General features: G+C 46.3%; 3 protein-coding genes across 7 annotated transcripts; 2 read left to right on the forward strand and 1 right to left on the reverse strand.

The window, feature by feature from the left end:
* Window positions 1-1,219: 1,219 nt before the first annotated feature.
* On the reverse strand, window positions 1,220-7,111 carry LOC121326655 (leucine-rich repeat-containing protein 52-like). Its single transcript, XM_041269994.1, has 2 exons — window positions 6,261-7,111; window positions 1,220-2,684 (listed from the first exon to the last, which is right to left on the reverse strand). The coding sequence occupies exons 1-2, from the start codon at window positions 6,919-6,921 to the stop codon at window positions 2,380-2,382; spliced, it is 966 nt and encodes a 321-aa protein (XP_041125928.1). The 5' UTR covers window positions 6,922-7,111; the 3' UTR covers window positions 1,220-2,379.
* A 4,964-nt stretch (window positions 7,112-12,075) lies between these two features.
* LOC121326624 (coiled-coil domain-containing protein 190-like) lies at window positions 12,076-16,355 on the forward strand. Of its 5 annotated transcripts, none has more exons than XM_041269955.1 (4): window positions 12,076-12,878; window positions 13,813-14,321; window positions 14,590-14,719; window positions 15,752-16,355. In XM_041269955.1, exons 2-4 carry the CDS (start codon window positions 14,126-14,128, stop codon window positions 16,200-16,202), a joined length of 777 nt encoding a protein of 258 aa, XP_041125889.1. In that variant the 5' UTR covers window positions 12,076-12,878; window positions 13,813-14,125; the 3' UTR covers window positions 16,203-16,355. The 5 variants fall into 5 exon arrangements, with proteins under 5 accessions (XP_041125889.1, XP_041125891.1, XP_041125890.1 ...); XM_041269957.1 differs by having other exon boundaries at window positions 13,895-14,321; XM_041269956.1 differs by having other exon boundaries at window positions 14,089-14,321.
* A 1,494-nt stretch (window positions 16,356-17,849) lies between these two features.
* Window positions 17,850-21,610, forward strand: echdc2 (enoyl CoA hydratase domain containing 2). Its single transcript, XM_041270596.1, has 10 exons — window positions 17,850-18,414; window positions 18,694-18,761; window positions 19,123-19,210; window positions 19,294-19,380; window positions 19,692-19,784; window positions 20,076-20,132; window positions 20,393-20,580; window positions 20,946-20,996; window positions 21,154-21,201; window positions 21,292-21,610. The coding sequence occupies exons 1-10, from the start codon at window positions 18,156-18,158 to the stop codon at window positions 21,367-21,369; spliced, it is 1,017 nt and encodes a 338-aa protein (XP_041126530.1). The 5' UTR covers window positions 17,850-18,155; the 3' UTR covers window positions 21,370-21,610.
* The last annotated feature ends 120 nt before the right edge of the window (window positions 21,611-21,730 follow it).

A 21,730-nucleotide genomic window follows, 5' to 3' on the forward strand; every position in this document is an offset into this window, starting at 1 on the left:
CTGTCGCTGGGGTGGGCTCCCCCCTGCTCCTCTCAGGGCTGTGGAGGAGGGAGGGGCAGTCTGAGTCTGGGTCTGGGTCAGATACCTTGGTTATTCACACTGGGGCTAATCGAAACACCAGCATCGCAACAGCTTTCACTTTCTTTCATAATGTTGTTTTCCCTGTAATTAAGCTTATCTCTTTTGTTTTAATGACAGCAGGCAAAGGCTTATATCTGGCATAGACCTGCTGTGATATCAAGCAGTGCATTAACAAGGAGAAATTAAAGACAGACATCCTGCTAGAAAAACAAAACACACACAGCTTGTCCTGTCTTGTGACATCTCTCATAACTTCCAAAGATTGTGTTTAAAAAGCAAAAGGTAAAAGCCCCCCATCCCATCACAGCCACAGCTTTAACTTTGAAGCCACAACCCTGGAAATAATGATAGTGTCCTCCAGTTTAACTCCATTTCACATTCGAACCCCCTTTCCCACGTCTCCAGCAGTGTACGCCCCCCAGCGTATGTGCACTGGCATGTTCGCCTGGATGAAACTAGCTGCTGCACCCCATCAAAAATCTGTTCTAAATAAGACAAGAACAAATTGACACTGTCTGGTTGGTTCTGGAGATTAAGGAGTTAATGAAGTCTCTTATGTTATAAAATAAAGTTGTACAGGCACGTTAAAGTTGTATGTTCCATGGCAATAAAAGGCAATTCTTGGTAAACCTGCCAAATAAACTCTGTGCATGTCAGCCAGAGTAAGAATTCTGCAAGGTTTCGCTGCTCTGCTGCTGTTTTGAGTTTCACAGAGAAACCCAATCAGGATCCTTATTCTGCTAATGGAGGGCGAGTCTCTGCCCTGGTGCTCTCCAACGCCACAGTGAAACGATAATCCTGACAGCCCCAACATTAAAAAAACAACACTCCTCCCAGTCACCCCACACAAGGCCTGCTGCAGTATTAACAACCCTCATAGAGTTTCTCCCCTCTGTTAATATTAATGGTCTGCACCGTGGGGTTGTGGTGGCTGCGAGGGCCACATGGTGGCTAAGCAAGGCCGGTGATCAGGTTTCAGTCCCGCGAGACCGCAAGGCCTCTACCTGAACCGCTTGAAGAATAGCATGCCTGCCTGCATTCACCAGTGTGAAATGTTACTGTAGTAAAAGCATAGCAGTGTACTAAAGAATAGTAAAAGCATGATAAAGCATACTGTAGGTTAGCATTGTAAAGCCCAGATGTTAAAGAATATGAAGAAACACGACAAACCACAGTAAACCATTGTAAATGCATCGTATAGCCATGGGAAAAGCATGAGAAAACTGCAAAAACACTGCAAATTTACTGCGGTAAACTTTTATAAGGGCACAAATTAACAACACACATCAGAGCTGTCGGTAAGAAAGGATTAGTGAAATAAAACATGAAAAGTGACGGTAACAGGTGACAATAGCATAGTTATTGATGGTAAATGATTGAAAGGATCCCAAGCCCAATACACAATAAGGGTTCCATCAGCCCTGATCCTGAGGGAAACCAAACCCAAGAAAGAGCAATGAGCAACAGCACCTCAGACTAATTCTGCTCACATTTATTAGGAAATGTACAAAGTTGGCATGTAGTAATGTTATACACCAATTAATTAAACAACTGCATTTTTTGCACTGGGCTTTTAATGAAGGGAAGCACCCGAGAGTGCAGAGCAAGGTGCAGACTGCAGCTGGGCCAGAAACAAGTCTGTCAGATCAACTGTCTTACCTATCATGACTGAAAGGGCTGGATGCAGGGCTAGTGCCAGTCTGAAGCCTTGCCTTAGCTAGCTGTGCATAGTGGAATACTTCACAGACAGACCAGGGTTCCCTTCAGACTATCTTAGGGAAGAAAAGCGCTCCACCTGCTGTTGTCTCACAGCCCCATGCCATTGTCAAAGGTTCCCTCATTCACTATAGTCAGCCTGATCAGATTTTGTACCCCACCGATTGTATGGGAAGTAGGAAGTGGAGCTGTCTGGGAGAACCCTGCAAATCCTATTGGGGTGAGCTCTGTGCCACTAGTTCTGTACTTTATGCACACTCTTACCCCTTTGATGGTACCTCCCACACCCTCTATGTGAGATGGAGTGGGCCAACCCATTATTTGTCCTGCGTATCTCAGTGCCCTATGGGAAATGAACAGGGAGAGTATACATCACCCCTCCTCTCTGCACATCGAGGTATACGTGCATCAGTCACAGCAGCATAGCAGCTCCTATACAGGGTACCCACTTCCCCTGCCTAGTGCAAATAATGACGAATGTGTGAAGAGACTGTCCTTGTGTCTCAAGAGCCCCTCCTGATTCAATAAATGAATGTTATTGCACGTTCTGACAGTCCTCGGGAGGGTGTGGGGGAGCCCCACTCAGACCTGCTGGATGGGTTTGTTGAGGTCTCCGTTAACCTGCTTCTCCCCGCCGGACCCCTCCTCTTCATCCCCCTCCTCGTTCTCCTGCTTGTTCTCCCAGCGCTCGTACAGCAACATGACCACACCCATCACCCAGGCTGACACCGTGCCCCCGGAGAAGATGAGGAAGCCCACAGTGAGCAGGAATAGGTAGTCCCAGCTGTCCAGGCCCTGGTGGCAATCGACCCGCAGCTTCAACCCCAGCTCTGAGAGACGCATCCCGCTCAGCGGAGCCGGCCCGCGGCACAGCGTGCTCTCGTCGTCTGGAACACACCAGAAACAACAGGACAAGAGGGAAGACAAACATGCAGAGAGAACTCCATACAACTCTTGACACTGACTCAGACAAGAGTTTTACCAAGTGAAACAACTGAGGTGTGACATAAAGACAGGGGGCTCTGTACTGACCGGACCCTACTGCATTTTCAGAGATCTGACTAGTTCGAGAACCTTTTAGGTCCAAGTTCCTTAACTCTATCCAGTTCCACTGAGCAGGCTAGCCCCCACCTAGTCCTCCCCCCTTCTCTGTGGACTGGGTGTCTGGTCAGGGATGGTCAAGGTGTCCAGTGGGCTCATCTCTTGACACATGGCTCTCTCAGTGTTTTCTCAGTATGTGATTCAGCCTTTCAAGGGCTGCAATTACCAACTCCATGAATTTTTAACTCCTGGCGTCTCAAATTGTTCCATCACCACATTCCTCTACATAATGCTTTCTCTAGGCACTGAAGCCATCGGCTTTCCAGGGAGAGTATAGAGGAGTCCTGCTCTCTGGACCAGCCTGCAGCCCCTCAGTGTGATGCCAATACAGACCTCAAGGACTGTCTGTATCTTATCCTAGCTGGCGCTCAGAGTGTACAGCCCTGCATGCATGATGCCATAGTTCTTATCAGAGGACTGCTATTTTTTTTAAAGGCTGACTTACTGTTTTAAACCCAATAGCAGTGCTGTAATCTTGCACGGGTGGACTCAATTAAAGCAATGAAATGAAAGCAGACTTTGGAATCACTTTCACAAGTATAAACTGTGCAATAACCAAAGTCTCTATTTAATTCCAGCCCCACCCTCAATTAGCTCCAGTGCCCCTTATTATTGTCCCTGGCTGTGTTGTAGTTCATTCCTAATGAGTTCTCTCAACCTTCAATGATAAACACCTTTGAATATTCAACACAATCGAGAGCATCCCTCAATTCAATGTTTGCCTGCAGGTGTCAGAGTTCCCCAGATGTTCTCTGCACTGGAGAGAGTGTTCATTTCTGAGCATTTTATGTCAAATCTGCCGATAGGCCCCTTAGTGGAATGACATCCTCAGTCCCGCCTCCCAAGGTAATAAAAAATCACTGCACGGAGAACTCAGTCTCTTTTGCATTGAACCCGCAAATGCGAATGATGCGACATTGCAAAGTTGCCCGATCATCTTCTCTTTCAGGGAACCGGGTTTACATCTGTAATCTATCGTTCCCTTTCAATTCAAAGATGACCGCCCAATCAGTTGGGAAAGTATGCCAAAGCCGTTGCAAGAGATAATGAGCAGACAGCACATGGTGGACATCTCGCTATCGCCATCTACTGTAGGTGATGTGAACATGCAACCTCAAGGACTCTGGTGCCTATTGAAGGCATAGGGGGATCTACATATTACAGCTTTTCTTGATTGCTAAATCAATGTGAATGAAACTGTGGTCAAAGACACCAAAACCAATAACTGCACAACCGAAACAATAGCCTCCTTTGCAAAACCATTAGTGTTTTTATACTTGTTTTCAGAAAGACTGCAAAACTAAAACACACTTTTACAAAACACTTAACACAAATCTCTACATTTAGTTTCTTGTTTTCTCATCGAATACATATGTTTGCAACTGAAAGCAATCAATTCCAATTGCATTAATTTATACTTCACATGTGCAAATGCAAATTGCTCAATTTTTCAATCATCTATCAGACCTTAATCGTGAATAAAAGGGGCCACAGGTGAACTCTCAGTTGTGAGAGAGAAATGGAGCAGGTACGAGTGGAAAGACAAGCTGGAGCTCGAAGAGGAAGAGGAAGAGGAAGAGGAAGAACACAAACACATAATCTATCAAATGAGATACGTGCAACCATCGTTGATTATGTATTCAATCATGGACTGACCATGAGAGAAGCTGGGCAGAGGGTGCAACCCAATCTTATCAGATCAACGATTGCTTCAATCATTCATATCTTCAGGAATGAGACTAAGGAAGTGACCTTTGGAAAGTGTACACCTCTGTACTATCTGTAGTGTATTGTACTGTAAGCGCTCGAGAAAAAGTATATTTGTAGGTGTAGTTTTGCTTTCATTCAATTGCATATTGTATTCCCATCTGTCAACATTCCATCCATTTTTAGAAATGAAAGAAAACCTTCTGATGGCAGATGTACCCGCCTCTAACAGATCTTGCAGAAACTGCAAAATAATCATTATAGAGCAATAAACGGGATCATGGCCACTTTGAGGGGTGTATTATACAAGACGGGTGGCTTGTTTTTGAAGTAGTGTTACTACCTTTTGTTTGAGGGCCAAGATCTGGAGAGGGTTGTTGACAGATGTAACCGTGTTTCCTCGAAAGGGAGGAGGTGCCGAGTGGAATTGCTGTGCATAGCCGGTGCGTACGGTGGCGAGCACCCAGGAGGCTGAGGTGCAGTTGTGCCAGTATTGCAGCCTTCAGGGTCCATGCTGGGGCTGCTGGGGCTGGGGTAGAGGCTCAGCAAATACCTGACAAGCAGGCATATCCCAATAGTATTGATTTGGCGGTCATCTTCGAATTGAAACGGAACGCCTTTAAGAACTAAGTGAAAAGTTCAACTCCACAATCATTAAGGAGGTTTTCTGCAGTTACAGTTTTTTTACAATTGCTTTGACTAATTTTTCGATACAGCGACTCAATGTTCACAACTCTTAACAGATAATGATAAACTGAGTGGTAAAATGCAACCATTTAGACACATTTTTCCCTGCTAACATACAACATGCATAACTGTAAATCACCTCTTCCAATCATAAAGTTGCCCTGTCAACCATTAAGACTTATGTCAAAAGCTAACTCTTAACTGGTAGAGTTCTTAACTATTTGATCACCTGGTAACAATTGGGGGTCATAATTGCAAATCGCTTTCTCTTTGTGAGAATGCAAGACAGCTTAACTGATAATTAGTTCATCACTACATAAAGCTCAGAGCTTTCTATTACTGTAGTTTTTTTTTTCCAACAGCAGTATTCGTGATTGTTATGAAAGACTCATTTATGTTATTGTGTTTCAAAGATTAAAAAGAAAATGTTCAAACAAAGTTTCTGATGTTTTGGACACACTATTTGCTTTTGGTGTCTTTATTGCTGCATGGATGACTCCACTGCATTCATTTTGCAATGTATATAGGATTTTGATCAGTAGTTTGGGTTTTGCTTATTGTAATGTTGATCATTTGAATACGAGCAAATAACACTTTTACACTGTTTTGATTTTAATTATTTTGTGTTTGACAGCATTACTTGCTAATGGGTGTTTTATTGAGCAATGCTTCAGTGATTAAACTTCAGTGATCAAAGCATCTGATGTTTTGGTGCTATGGTTTGCTGTTGCATGATGTATTTATCTCATTTGACACAGTAGTATTTATTTACAACCAATATATAAAACCACGAACATGTCCAAAATTCGCCTGGTTATCCACACCCTTCTGTGCAACATTTATTATTCAAAAATATGCATTTTGGCATTTCCCTCATAGACGTGTAGAATTACCCTTTAGAGTTTTTCTCTTGCGTGTTGCAGAGGTCAACGCATTGAATCAATGTAATAATGCGTTCCCGCGCTCACCTTGGAATTTGTAGTCTTCCACCTGCATCCAGAGGCACAGGTCCTCGTTGGAGCACCCGCACTCCCAGGGGTTCCCGCTGACCCCGATCGACCTGAGGGCGGGCAGGGTGATCAGGGTCGAGATGTTCAGCAGGGTCAGGTTATTCCTGCTTATGTCCAGCACCTGCAGAGCCGAGTTCTCCGCGAAGGCGTCAACGTGCATCTGGCGCAGCCCGGGGTTATCCGTCAGCCGGAGGACCACCAGGCTAGCCAGGGCGACGAACATCCGGTCGTCCACTTGAACCAGCTTGTTAAAAGAGAGGTCCAAATATGCAAGCTTCTTCAGGTTGATGAAAGTCGTTTCGCAGAGGTGGTACAGCGAGTTATTACTGCAGTCCAGGTACACTAAGTCGGAAAGGTAATTGAGCTGCACCGTCGGCAGCTCCGTGATCTTGTTGTCCGAGAGAAGCAGCTGCCTTGTGGCCAGGGGTAAGTTCAGGGGCACCTCGGACAGCCCTTGTCCGGAGCAGTGGACCACTAGCTGGTCGTTACAGAGGCAGCTGACCGGGCACCAGCCAGTCATAGCCGCAGCCAACGCCACCAGCACAGTAAAAATGACAAGGCAATTCTGCAACAAGGTGTTCGCGCAGGGGACTGGAATAGGAAGATACTTGTTCTTCATTGAACTTCAACGCAGGAGTTCAGTATCGAAAAATACGATAGTATGATGATGCCAAGTTCAAACAAAATGGTCTTGACTCCGATCAGATACTCGCGTCTCTTCTTTTACGTGGCTTCCCGGTTTGCTGTTCTTTTCATATCTGCAATTGCAGTTTGAAGGCTATTGTCATTGTCGTCCTCTGGCCTGGAGTCTGCAGTCGCTGCAGCCGGAGAGAGAGAGAGAGAGAGAGAGAGAGAGAGAGAGAGAGAGAGAGAGAGAGAGAGAGAGAGAGAGAGAGAGAGAGAGAGAGAGAGAGAGAGAGATGCATTTATGGCACCTTGGTAAAATAGCTACTGTATCAGTTTTGACCCAGGGTATAGGGTGTTCAACTCTAACAGTGCCCAGCTCATTTATTTAAAGCGTATACACTTGTCGATGACGTTTTTAGTTTCAAACACTGCACGCAAGAGTAAGTGTCAGGGTTGTGACGGTTTTTTGCTGTAGTAGTTTGGACGAAGAAACCATTCTGCAGAGTATCGACATAGTAATGCACTTTTACTGTAAAAGTTAGCATGTCCAAATTACCGCATTCAAAACGTGTGTTAATAATAATAATAATAATAATAATAATAATAATATAATAATAATAATAATAATAATAATAATAAAAGGAAACAGTATACAATCACATACTATATTGCTATGTTTCTTTTACGCACAGTAAGCTTCTAAATGACGATGCAGAATGACTGCCCTTAGGTGTATCTTTCCATCCTGGATGCATATCAAGTGTCTTATTAAGCAGTCCAGTTTCACTGTGCGCTAAACTACTTCATTTGGTGGATTATTGAATTGCTGCTTGGTGTACTGTGACAGCTGTTTAATACGGTATCCAGGGTCCCTGCTTATGCACAACGCGAACCAAACAGAACCCGCAATTTAACACATGTAATACAGGTACTTACTAATACTGCAAAGAGTAAAACAACGATTTATTTTAAAGGGAGTCCCGTATAGGCATCATAGGGAAAATGTTAGCATTGGTTGACTCACTTTTACTTTCGAGAGTCGATGGCTGATTTCTGACACCCGTATGTTATTGGCTGTAGCCCGGGTATGTGCTATAGACAAAGCCGATCCTGTCCCGTCCCATAGATATGGTTGTAAGAGTCGTGCTTTAGGAAATGCGCAGGGGTTTATATTTCACATCAGTAATACGAGCACACAGTCTTGGTGTGTAAGTGCAGACTTTGCCCAGATTGAATCGAGGTTATGCCTCTAAGAATTGCGTATTCATTTCGTTTTGGAATTAGTATGTAAAGTCATTTTACACAGTTGTTCACGTACTTTGGATGTTTATGGATGGTCAGTTTGATTTGGCGGAGCATTGCAATATATATTTTTTGCGGTTACCGGTTTGCACGGGTGATGGAATGAATCCATTTTATTTAATCGATTCAATAATTAATCGAGTGTGCAGTCAACTGAGCGGGTTAATAGCGGCGCCAGCCAGTCAGTGGATAAGCTCCATAGTAATAAATAATGATAAACCTGAATTAGTTCAATTATGTGTTTAGCACGCTTGATGAGCTACACTGTGAAATGCACAAGTGAACTTAAAGAATGTTTTTGCTGGGGTCCTAGGCAAGTACACAGTCTTGCCTTCACTATAGCCCCTGGCAGGATAATGTGCGTCCCTAGCGGGGTATGAAGAGCGGTTCCACTATAGCAGCACACAGGGAGCTGTGGACCTGCAGCACAGGCTCTCCGCCGTGTCCTGGGAATCTCCCCGTGCTCACGGCTCTGGTCTGGTACTGTTCCCGGGGGCGTCGATGCGTGCGGGGTCCAGTTCTGGAGAGCAGTGGCGCGGGATGTGATCCCAGACGCCTGGGGTGGTGACGGGGCGCGGGTCTGCAAGAACACAACTGATTGTCCGCTACAAAGGGGCAGTAGAGGAAGCGGACCCAGCGGCCGGGGGAAGAGGAGAGGAGGCGAGTCAGGCAGCCCTCGCAGAGCGTGCCAGTGCAGTCCAGTGTGCGCGGCCAGCCGGGGGTGCGGTGGAGGTGTTGGCAGCAGAGGGGGCAGCGCAGGTCTAGAGTTCTGGAGCCCCATAGCGAGGCTTGGAGCTGAAACCAGGGGGAGCGCGTTTGGGATCTCTCCAGGGCTGGAGTTCTGCTGGCTGGGGTCTGAGGACAGTGTCCCTCCCTCCTCTTCCACCTCCTCCAGAGGCTGTAGTGTCTCTGGCTCCCCCTGCCGGTGCCCGGCTGTCTTTCTGATCAAGGTGCCGTGTGTCCAGGAGAGGCTCTGGCACAGAGGACAGCGAACTCTGCTCTGTTAGGAGGTTCCAACTTGAAAACTAGGACAGTTTAGAACAGTGAGCATTGAGCGGGATTTGCCACCAGAGGGCACAGTGATATCAGAATTCAAACTGAAATAGCCACTCCAGCAGCAAGGACAGATCAGAATGTTGTGACTGAGTCTTTAGGAGACAATACAGGGTGCCCCAGATGAGAACACCCCCATCATCTACACCCGAGTCTGAGTGCACAAGGAATCAGTCCTTTTGCAACTGATTGTACTGAATCTGAAAAGATCTGTTTACCTGATTCAGAGGAATCAGTGTTTCTGAACTTGTGTGCACTTGAATCCCATTAAACCCTCTAATTGATTAAGAACAGTGCAAAAGAGCCAGACTCCTTTGCATGTGGTTAGAGAGCTGCTCATCTCCTCATCTCACCTAAAGGGGACAGAATCCACAGCAGGGTTGCATCACACAACACTGACCGCTACAACCTCTGGCATGACATCTCTGATACAAGCAGGCAGACACACACGCAGTTACTCTGAGTCCTACTGATCTCTGTCTGTGCGCAGAGCGGCCCGAAGCACAGAAGCGGCTCTATGTAGGTTAGAGTAACCAGAGCCTCAGGTGGCCCTGCAGTCTGCATCATGGTGCAGACAAGACTGATTACCAGCCTATCGTGCTCCCCGCAGCCTACAGTAGCAGGGGCGGGTTACAGACATGGGCGCCGTGCCAACTCCTGTTTGCTTTCTGTAACTATGGTGATGCCTCTATCCAGAGGTTCCGATGGCTTTTAGTTTTCATGTATAAATGTTATCTCCTTGACTGGGTCTGCTCTGGCTTTATGGGGATCCAGAGATTGACAGCTGCTCTGAGACTCCAAGGACACTGGCTTTGTTTGGATGAGGAATGAGCTGCAGCCCAATCTCTGTCACTGAATACAATCTATTTTTGTGCTGGTATTAATTCTCACACTGCTGATACTTGTCACAGGCTGGCAAATTGGGGCAATTAGTATGGATAGAATGAAACACTTGCTAAGTGAAGCGGCTGTGACTGCAGGCTTCCTCACAGACTGTGTGTGTGTGTTGGGGCCTCGTTTATAGTGCTTACGACCCCGGGGTCAAAAATTTCCCACAAGATAGGAAAACCTGCCTAAGGGTACATACCAACAACTTTCATTTTTTGTGGCAATCTCCATCTCCCTCTATGAGTTCAAAATAGGAAATCTACACAGTATGGGAGTCAATGCAAAGGCATATTTAATGTACTGTTTCATGCTTTATGCTACTATCATGTATTCTGCACTTTCTAATGTATATCATGTATTGTGCATTTCTCTGTATTTAAAGTATTATGGATTTTCTTGCTGTTACTGCATCTTGTAAAGTACTTTTTGATGGTGGTCAACTATGAAAAGCACTATATAAAATAAAAATTGATTGATTGATAAAGAAATGTGTGTGTGTGCTTGTGTGTGTGTGTGAGTACACATGTGAGTGTGTGAGTATGTGTGTGAGTGAGTGAGTGCGTGTGAGTATGTTATGTGTGTATGAGCGTGTAACTGTGAGTATGTGAGTGTGTAAGTATGTGTATGTGTATGAGTGTGTGTGTGAGTTTGTAAGTGAGTATACGTGTGTGTGTGTGTGTGTGTGAGTATGTGTGTGTGTGTGTGAGTGTGTAAGTGTGAGTGTGTGTGTGTGTGTGTGTGTGTGAGTATGTGTATGTGTGTGTAAGTGTGAGTGTGTGGCTAGGCTTGTTCACTGAGACCTTGAAGTGCTCACTTTGAAAACGAAGGAACAAAAAATGCAGGCAAAGCGAGAGTGTGTTTCACTTCCACAGTACTGCACATGCAGCCCCACGGCATTGTGCAGAGCAGGTGTCATCTCCAGTGACGCGCTAGTCTTGGGTCTAAAGGGTAGCAAAGTCATGGAGCAAGTTACCGGAGAGGAGCAGAGGCCAGTGGAGAACGAGATGAGTTTCTTAAAGAAAGAGGCAGAGTGTGTATACAGTAGTAAGAGTGCTTGATTTGGAAAAACAAAACAAGTCAGAAAATACCATCTAACAGGGCTGCTGTCAATGTAGCAGGTCTACCTTGTTAGCCGATACACTGCTGTTAAAGACGGAGTGATAAAGCAGGGACTGTAGTGTCTTTTCAGATTACCTTTGGAACAAAAAGCACAATGTAATGTGTGTTTTGGAAGGTGAATGCCGTGCAGATTGTTTGGTGCATCCTGTATATAGGGGCAGCTCCATGCCTGTTGCAGATCTAATGTAAAATGATTCTGGCCCTCCATGATCTGGCCTGCTCCCAGCTGGTAGACTTCACACAAGCCCTGCATTCAAATAAAAGAAAAAACTAAAACTGGGAAACTTGTATCTTAAGACCATCCTTCGTGGTGAGGCCCCTTAGTCTGGGAATTGCAAGTAATCACATGACCGCTCAACCATTGTCTGGAGCATTCAGCATTTCGGGGAACAAAAGTTTGGTCTCCATGGCAACCCTTTAAGCAGGCGGATCACATTTCTTTGTCCCTTTTCTCACCTAGCAACAGGGCCCAGTGAACGTGAGACGCGCAGCCCGGGGCTGAGTCTGAACTGGGCTCATGCCAGCTCTACCACAAGGGGAAGGACTAGTTCAGAATTCTTCCTGTGGTCAGAGCTGAGGGACTGGGAGGCAGAGTGCTCTAGTGGTTAGAGCTGAGTGACTGGGAGGCAGTGTGCTCTAGTGGTTAGAGCTGAGAGACAGGGAGGCAGTGTGCTCTAGTGGTTAGAGCTGAGAGACAGGGAGGCAGTGTGCTCTAGTGGTTAGAGCTCAGAGACTGGGAGGCAGAGTGCTCTAGTGGTTAGAGCTGAGGGACTGGGAGGGAGTCATTGTCCTCTAGTGATTATAGCTGAGTAATTGGGAAAACTACATTACATCAACTATACAAAGCCTTAGGGAGTGAAGACAACACTGGCCAGAACAGCGCACATTCAGTCATTGGAACAGACAAGTAAAATTACCCCTGCAAATAGCATTTTACTGTATAAAAAATTGTGACCAAAATATATAACTGATCTGCCATTTATTGCTGCAGTACAGTAGTGTACTGTTACCAGGAGAAACGGGTTTGAATCTGCAGCTTAACCGATAATAATATATGTCATTGTCTAAATAAAATCTTGACGATTTAAGAGCTGCAGCCACTCCTATGACTAGCCTGTATGAAGAACCGACCCACACTTTGCCAGAGAGAAAGAAAGAGCTGGCGCGTCACACAGAATCACAGCGATTCAGCCCCCACACGGAGACACCGTTGCTACTGGTGGCTACAGACTTGCAAAAACGTCTCTAACAGTCTGAGACTGAAGGCATGAACTTTGCCGTTGCTGTATTATAAAGCGTGGTAACTTTTTTTTTATGACTCTTTCCCTTTAAACCCCCCTTTCATGTGTAATAAACCTGCAGTTTAGCGCATCGGACTTATGGAAATAAGGCGCTGGATTTTGGAACAGTGGTGCTATCTGGGGGCGTTAACACATCTTTTAAACAAGTATAGCTGTGCAGCGCAGAGGGACGTGTTCGGCTACCGCGAGAAATTCCAGCGGTTCAGACCGCGTTATTATCATATGCCCACCTGCACACGACTACACCGCCGTGAAGAGTTCTGTCCTGAAACAGATTCATAAAAAGGTCAGTTTTGGTTACGTTTTGTTTTTGTTTTGTTGTATTCAGTTCTACGTGGCTGCTGCGTGGGCTTCTCAAAGTTTAGCTCTATTCGAGCGGAGACTGTGATTTCATGAGGAAAGCAGGCTCACATTTGATTTGAATTCGACTTTCCCTCATATTTCACAAGCGGTAGGTGATTTGTATGCATGTAATTAATATTAGAATTCAGACTTCAGTTCTACTGCAATAACTATGAGGTAACTGATCACCTACGTGTTGCAAACGTGCATATGAAAAAGAGGATTATATAGGGGAAGGGGGGAGATTTGTTAGGTCTATTTTAATAATATGAACAGTAGCTTAATACTATTCGTCTGCCATGTTACAGTCCTCTTTCCAGTTTATTTTAATTGTATTATTATTTTTATTTTTACACGACTGCTGGAGATAGTATTTTATAACCTTGGTAACAAAATATGTTCCGCTGTAAGGTACAACTGCTCTTGTGTGTGTTTGGTATTTGGTATTTGACAGTCGAAGCAGATTTAGAGAGTTTTAAACCTACTGCAGTAGCCACCCCTACACTTGTCTCTTTCTAGTCATAGTTTGTATAACCTTGGTTTAATATTTAGGAAAAATATTCTTGGGAGCAGTTAAAAAATACTTTGAAATGAAAAGCCTGGAACATGATTATAGGAGACTCTGTGCTTCAGCTATGTGGTATAATTATCCTGTGCAGTTAGACTTCATTTTAAGTTACTAAAACAACAACGTTGTGTAAATATCGGCATTTGCACGCTTTCATTACAGTATCAATTTGTAAAATCAGCTTACTGTGCAAACAAGGGCCTGTTGATAAGGGTTAGCGCTTAATCATTTGATTACATTGTCTAATCCACAATAATAGAGCTGATCCTAGCAACCATGTCACATGACTAATCAATACCCACTCTCTCAGCACTAACCCCTAAAACACACTCCCTGACTCCCGGTCCCTCAGCTCTAACCCATGAACCACACGGTCTCCCCCACTCTCTCAGCTCTAACCCCTGAACCACACTGTCTCCCCCAATCTCTCAGCTCTAACCCCTAAACCACGCTCCCTGCCTCCCAGTAACACAGCTCTAACCTCTGGATCACACTGTCTCCCCCACTCTCTCAGCTCTAACCCTTAAAACACACTCCCTGCCTCCCAGTCCCTCAGCTCTAACCTCTAGACCACACTGCCTCCCAGTCTCTTGTGTGTTGGGGTGCCTCTGCTGTTTCCCAGGATGCAGCGTTCCCGAGTGCTGTTCTCGGAGGCAGAGATGTCACGGCGCTCCGAGGCGGAGGACAGGGAAGCGAAGCGGGTGGAGGCTAGGCTCCTCAGCAGACTGCACCGGCTGGACGGGGTGAGGCTCTACCACGTCAACACCATGGCACGCGAGCAGAGGCGCATTCAGAGGGACCTAAGCGGCATGAGGCAGGGTGAGGAGGCTGCACTCACACACACACAGTACTGCACAAGTCATTGATGCAAGCTGATCCTGATTCCTTTATAAAGGTTTAGCATCGTAAAAGCATAGCAAAGAGTAATAAAGCATAGGTACTGTGAGCTGGACTGAACAGCTTTCAGTGGCCTCTGGGCTTACTGCATGGTAAGCATGACTTGAGCTTCTGGAAATGCATTGTCCAGCAGTGTGGTTGTGGATTCAGGGATGATGTCATGATGGTCGCTCTGGGTTTGTCTCCTCAGGGAACTCTTGCCGCAGCTCTGGGGCAATCTGCTCCGACTACGAGAGAGCACACCGTCCCCCAGGGGCACCCAAGAGGGCCTTCCTACCCACCATCCCTGGTGGGGCTAGCAGCAAGCCCGATGGACTCAGGTGAGGAGGGTGCATGTGTGCAGGAGGGAAACACACAACACCTGGGCTCTTCTGTGTGTGTCCTATACCTCTTTTCCAGCGTAACCCCTTTCCTAGAGCTCTGTAAAGCACTCTCACTACATCGCCCCATTATGTTTGCTGAAACCCTTTCTTGCCGAGTCAGACACCCAGTCAGCCCACAGTTAAAGGGAGTTTTGCCGTGATGCTGGAGTGGACAGCACCAGGCAGGTTCAGAGCTGAGCTTTAACAGTCACAAAAATGATGTTCCATATGGGCTTGTGCCACCTTGAGCAGCTCCTTTAGTCAACTGAATTATTCACTGGTGTGAGTGTCTGTGCGTGTGCATGTAGCAGGGGTTTGGATACAAAGCTCTGGGAAGAAAGCCAATCTCAGGTTTGTGTTTCAGTGCTTTTCCGGCTCATTGGGTCGGGCACTGTGTTGCTAAAATGGAACTTTCTAAAAACTCTCATTCAGCTTGATGTTTGGTGTGCTGTAAACATGGGACCCTATGGAAGGTAACCTGGAGCGAGCGGGTGACTGACAGAGTTTTAACTGACCATGTAATGTGTAGGTCTGTAATGCTCTTTGGGCTGCTATGCTTGTTCTGACAGGCAGCATCCAGTGCAGACTGAAACCCTGGTGGGAGGCTGAGATGGGTCATTTCACTCAACTTTCCAGTTCGATATCGGTCCAATAGACCCTTCTCCCCCTCCCTCTCCCTACCTTTCTCTCCTCACTCTTCCTATCTCCCCCTCTCTCTCCCTACCCCCTCTCTCCTTCTCTATCTCCCTACCCCCTCTGTCCTTCTTCTTCATCTGCCCCCACTCCCTATCCCTCTCTCTCCCTCTCTGGTGTCAGTTAAATATTAACGCAGCTTGAAGTTAGAGAGCTGGCACTGCACTCTCTTTTCCACTGGGTGCCTCTTAACTAAAAGGAGCTTGACCTTCCCCTCCGGGCTGGCACTGAACACCAGGGGCTGGATCAGCTTACTCTGGGACTGTCTAACACACTGCTGTGTGCCTTCTCTCCTAGGTCTCAGAAACTCACGCCCTTGCGGGGTGGAGGACAGGCTATCCCAGCAGGCCTCTCTCACACTCTCCAGGCACGAATCAACAAGTTCATCGGCATGGGGCGAGGGAAGGGGGGTCCGGAGCCGGTCTCCATGGCGACGGGAGTGGAGGGGTGGTGGTCCGAGGATTCCGGCGGGGGGGTTAACCGCAGTCCTGCTCCGCGGCGCAGCATCTCCCTCCCCCCCGTGTCCCCCCTGCTGGACCCCTCTCGCTTGGACCTGGACGCCCTGGCTCCCGATGGCTCCCTCCGGACGCTGTACACCCTGCCCAGCTTCAGCGAGGCGCTGGCCGAGGCAGGCAAGGCTCGCTACATCCGGCACCGAGGCATCCCCGACAGCGAGAGGGAGCTCTCCATCCAGGACATATTCAGCAGGGCTCCCAAGGAGACTCCACAGCAGCCGGAGCAGAGCTGAGGCAGGTCTCTATGGAGGCTCTTGTCCACAGCAGCACATTTTGACTTTAAAGAGCTTTTTAGTGTTGACACCTCAAACACAAATGCAGCACAAAACTACGTGTGAAACAGTTGTAAACACTATAAAAATAGTATAAAACATGTCATACTCATAGGTGTAATTTCTCAATAATTAAAGAAACTAAACTTGGTTCTGTGTTTTTAAGTTCTGTATAACAAAAAAATCCGCGTCTGACCTGTTAAAGGAGCTTTCAGGATTTGTCAGAGGAAATGACTTTAATTTACTTCAGTGCTCATAACACAGCATTGAATTCATGTACAGCAATTTGTCTCTTTGTATTTGAATGTTATGGAAACAGTTACTCTTTCTGTTGCGGTTCAAGTCTGGTTCACTCTTTCATTCTGGAGGCTGGGAAAGGCTGTGGGTTTCAAGGGGTTAATTCCTTTCCTCAGAACCCTCCAGGCTGCCACTGCAGTTTGCTGATGCTGATAACAAGCCAACCCTGGGGAAAGCAGTGCATGCTGGGTGTTTGCTGCCTCTGCTCTCCTTTAGCGTGTCTGGACTTGTTCTGTTTACAGCAGGACATCTCTATGGGCAGGAGAGGTCTGTCAGTCAGCCACCTCTCCTGATCCATCTGGAATTGCCAGAGTTTCCTTACAAAAGCTCAGCACTGGAAATCTGCATGGTAATTATTATGCAGTTTCCCCTTGCTTTACTATTGATTTACCACAGTATTTCTCCGCTTGTTCATGTTTATGTTATACTATGCACGTACCATAGCTTACTTTTACTTAATATACTTTACCATACCTCTCTGTGCTTTACCGTGCTTACCTGTGCTTTACAAAGCTTACCTGTGCTTTACAGTGCTTACCTGTGCTTTACAGTGCTTACCTGTGCTTTACCGTGCTTACCTGTGCTTTACAAAGCTTACCTGTGCTTTACAGTGCTTACCTGTGCTTTACAAAGCTTACCTGTGCTTTACAGTGCTTACCTGTGCTTTACCGTGCTTACCTGTGCTTTACAGTGCTTACCTGTGCTTTACAGTGCTTACCTGTGCTTTACAGTGCTTACCTGTGCTTTACAAAGCTTACCTGTGCTTTACAAAGCTTACCTGTGCTTTACAAAGCTTACCTGTGCTTTACCTGTGCTTACCTGTGCTTTACAAAGCTTACCTGTGCTTTACAAAGCTTACCTGTGCTTTACAAAGCTTACCTGTGCTTTACAAAGCTTACCTGTGCTTTACAAAGCTTACCTGTGCTTTACAAAGCTTACCTGTGCTTTACAAAGCTTACCTGTGCTTTACAATGCTTACCTGTGCTTTACAAAGCTTACCTGTGCTTTACAGTGCTTACCTGTGCTTTACAGTGCTTACCTGTGCTTTACAAAGCTTACCTGTGCTTTACAGCGCTTACCTGTGCTTTACAAAGCTTACCTGTGCTTTACAAAGCTTACCTGTGATTTACAGTGCTTACCTGTGTTTTAACTGTGTTTTATTACAATGAATCACTGGAAACGTGACAGTTCATAAGATTGTGGTAGACTGTATCCATGCTGGTCAGTTAAATTAGCCCAGCCTACTCACCTGCTATACCATAAGCAACACAGCTGCGTCATACGTAGCAGTGACGATTGGTTAATCATTGCTGTGGACAAAACAAGGATTTTACAGGAACTGGTGTACCCTACAAACGATTTGCTTATCTTTAACAATCGATGCATATCTCGATAGTGAGTTTTTAAGTATATGCATAGTAATTAGACTTCAGAACCCAGCGTTAACACACACCTGTCAGTACGCTGTAGATCGGTAGTGCCTAGAGGCGTGCCTGCCAAGAAATCCAGCGATCCGCCTCTAGAGCTGCCTAGCGGGCGGGTTATCCTCTGCCTAAACTTGACTTTCTCATTTTCACTTCCTTCTAATAATTAAAGAGCCACAGCATTTAGTACACAATGAGTTTGTTGCATAAACTAGCACCTTGGTCGAGAAAGGCAGTTTTAACTTTATCGGCTCTCAGGCAATTGTCTGCGAGTTCATCGGTAGCCAAGGTCCGTGGTCCCCCAGCGGGCTGCAGTGCCTGTCCGACCAGACGTCGGATTTTCCTCGGTTCCCCGGATCCTCTTGTGGCCTGTGCTGCCAGGCATTACTCGGAGGATCTGCCACCACTGCAGCGAGAGGTCAGAATAAAGAAGCTGGAAGGGGATGATAGCGGTATGGATCGGAGTTTATTTAAGAGTTTTACTGTGTCATTTATTTGTGTTTTCAAGTCACGTGGGGGGGAGGGCTAGCAATTTAAAACCGTTCAAATCAGATTACACAGCGAATGATATGTTTTACAACCCGTTATTATTTATTATTATTTATTTCTTTGCAGACGCCCTGTACACGACGACACAACGTTAATATTTAACAGCTGCAATTTTGCTTCTCTTGCTCTGGTCCTCTGCCCCGGCGGTTTAATTTCTCTTTCTGCTCTGTCTTGCCCCTCAGGGATCGCGGAAGTGCGCATGAGCCGGCAGCGAGCACGCAACGCCCTGGGAAAGGTGTTCATCACTCAGGTGATCAGCTGCCTTCAGATAGCATGGCAGAAATAGCTATACAGACTCCTCTGCACTTTGAATTAGCAGGCTGCAATATAATGCAGAGGTGTATGCTTTCTTTTCCCAAAAACATGTGCAGTTCAGGGATGGAAATAAGGCTCCCATTGCATAGCAGTTTGATCTGTTCCTGCTTTTGCTAAGAGTTTTATAAGAGCTTGTTATCTGTACACTGTGGCTAATGTGGCTCGCATTAAAACCTGGAATGAGGAAACTGACCTGAACTGCAATTTCTCCTCACCCATCTCTTGCATCATGAAACCTCCTGCTCTTACTGCCAGTTTAAGAGCATTCTCTATATTTTGTACTCTCTCTGTTTCAGATGTTTGAGGTGGTAGATACTCTGCGTCAGGACAGCCAGGTGAGGGCGGTGGTGTTTCACAGTGAAGTCAGGGGAGTGTTCTGTGCAGGTGAGTGTGTGTGTGGGGAGGGGCCAGGTGGGTTCTGTTACTGAGGTTCCTGAATGCTTTTCCTTGTCTGAATTGGCCCCCAGGCGCTGACCTGAAGGAGCGTGCTCAGATGAGCAACACTGAGGCAGAGCACTTCGTCCACCGGCTGCGCAGCCTCATGAGTGAGATCGGTGAGTGCAGTCAGGGAGCCGGAGGCAAGCGGGCTCATCTGAGGACTTGAGAAAAATCAGGGGTTTTGTTTTGTCTTTGCTATCGACCTGAGTAGCTCTCTTACTGAAATGACTCAAATATTGTTTGTTTTGTTGTTGGCACTTCTAGTTGTATCTATGGCACGGGACCTTAGTAAACATTATTTGTGCATTTGTAATACAAATCGCTAACGATTGCAAACCTCATACAAAGTCTACAGCTCTTTAGGGTAACATTGTAACTGAAACTTCAGGGCAAGATAAACGATCCCCCCCTTTTCTCGCTCCCCCAGCGGCGTTGCCAATGCCCACCATCGCAGCGATAGACGGCTTTGCTCTCGGTGGGGGGCTTGAGCTGGCCCTGGCCTGTGACCTTCGCACCGCAGGTAAGACGAGCCTGCGGCACCTCCAGCACCTCCAGATACAAGGAGGCAGATCCTAGTAAAGGCATCCTGTGCAGAATAACAGTGCAATCCTATCAAGGGGTTCTGCTGCCATGGTGAACCACAAGAAGTAGAATTGCAGACTTCTATTTAAGTTCTGGAGTGTTTTATTTATTATAATGCAATTGATAACAGAGCAAAAGCAGGAATATTTTTTTTACTTTTATTATTTTGTTAAATTTTTTTTTCTGGCACTGTTTTTATTTTCTCCTTTTCTTCCCCATCCTTTCCCAGCTGCTTCTGCAAAGATGGGTTTGATTGAGACCACAAGAGGGCTCCTCCCAGGTGCAGGTAGGGTACAATGGAGCTTTACAGTACTCCAGCATGAGGAAGGATTAGGAGTTATTCTCACAAGCGTTTGGACCATACAAAAGGCAACTCTTTAGCATTGCTGTACATATCTTACAATTTGAGTGTTTGTTTCAAGTTAAAGTTGTGATGAAAAAAGTGTGATTAATAAAAAAAATCAAAATGGAGACAGTGACAATTGAGTGCTGTTTTTGTCCTGGTCTGTAACGCTGTGCTGTTCTGGTTCTGGTTCTGGCCTGCAGGGGGCAGTCAGAGGCTGCCACGCACGGTGGGGATGGGCGTCGCCAAGGAGCTGATCTTCACAGGCAGGCAGGTGGATGGTGAGCAGGCGCTGGCACTGGGGCTGGTGAACCGGGCAGTGCCACAGAACCAGGCAGGGGACGCCGGGTACAGAGAGGCCCTGTCGCTGGCTCGAGAGATCATCCCGCAGGTGAGTCGACAACCAGACACTCCACCCTCCTGCTCAAAATCCTGGAGTGTCCTGTAAAGTGTGTGCTGTAACCTGCTGCAGTGTCCTGCAGAGTGTGTGCCGTAATGTGCTGGAGTGACCTGCAGTGTGTGCTGTAACCTGCTGGAGGGTCCTGCAGAGTGTGTACTGTAACCTGCTGGAGTGTCCTACAGAGTGTGTGCCGTAACGTGCTGGAGTGACCTGCAGTGTGTGCTGTAACCTGCTGGAGGGTCCTGCAGAGTGTGTGCTGTAACCTGCTGGAGTGTCCTGCAGAGTGTGTACTGTAACGTGCTGGAGTGTCCTACAGAGTGTGTGCTGTAACCTGCCCTGGTTTGTTGCCCCCACAGGGACCAGTGGCTGTGCGGATGGCTAAAGAGGCCATAAACAGAGGCGCTGAGGTAAGAAAGGGTTTAACAAAGAGGCTGATGTGACTTTCAAGCCATAGTATTGTAATAGGTCTCAGACTAGTGGAATAAGAGACTTGTGTTTGTACTGTCATTGGTCTTCGCCAGTGGAAATGCAGTCATGTGAGCCTGGTTTCTTTCTGATCTGCAGGTGGATGTAGCCACTGGAATGGCCATCGAAGGAATGTGCTATGCCCGGGTACGATAAGCTATACCTTTCTGCATTTTCAAATTATAAATGAGATGAAGCTCTGTGACTGCAGCTTCTAAACAACTCTCTTTTCTCCAGGTCATCCCCACGCGGGACAGGCAGGAGGGCATGGCAGCCTTCATCCAGAAGAGGGCACCACGCTACATTGGGGAGTAGGGACTGCTGTGCTGTGGAGAGTTGACAGGCAGAATTGCAGCACTGGAACTTCCACTGTTACAAAGCTTTTAAACCAGTAATTCCTAGGAAACCTACACTCTGTGCTGCTCGGTTTTCTAGGATCAGCCTCAGATACTACACTACTGCCGCTCTGTGTTGTTCCTTTATTTTCTTATGGATTTGATTAAGACAGTTTCTCTTTCATGTGTGGATTTCCCCGCCTGTATAAAAATATAAAATTAAAATAATTTCCATAAAAATATAAGTATTTATTTCTATGTGGATTATTAACCAATATTATTCCAGTGTTAACAGAATGTAGTGTTTTGTTTTTTTCTTGTAAATAATTGGTTTTGGTAAA

Source organism: Polyodon spathula, chromosome 14, assembly GCF_017654505.1.
Source record: "Polyodon spathula isolate WHYD16114869_AA chromosome 14, ASM1765450v1, whole genome shotgun sequence".
Classification (NCBI taxonomy): Eukaryota; Metazoa; Chordata; class Actinopteri; order Acipenseriformes; family Polyodontidae; genus Polyodon; species Polyodon spathula.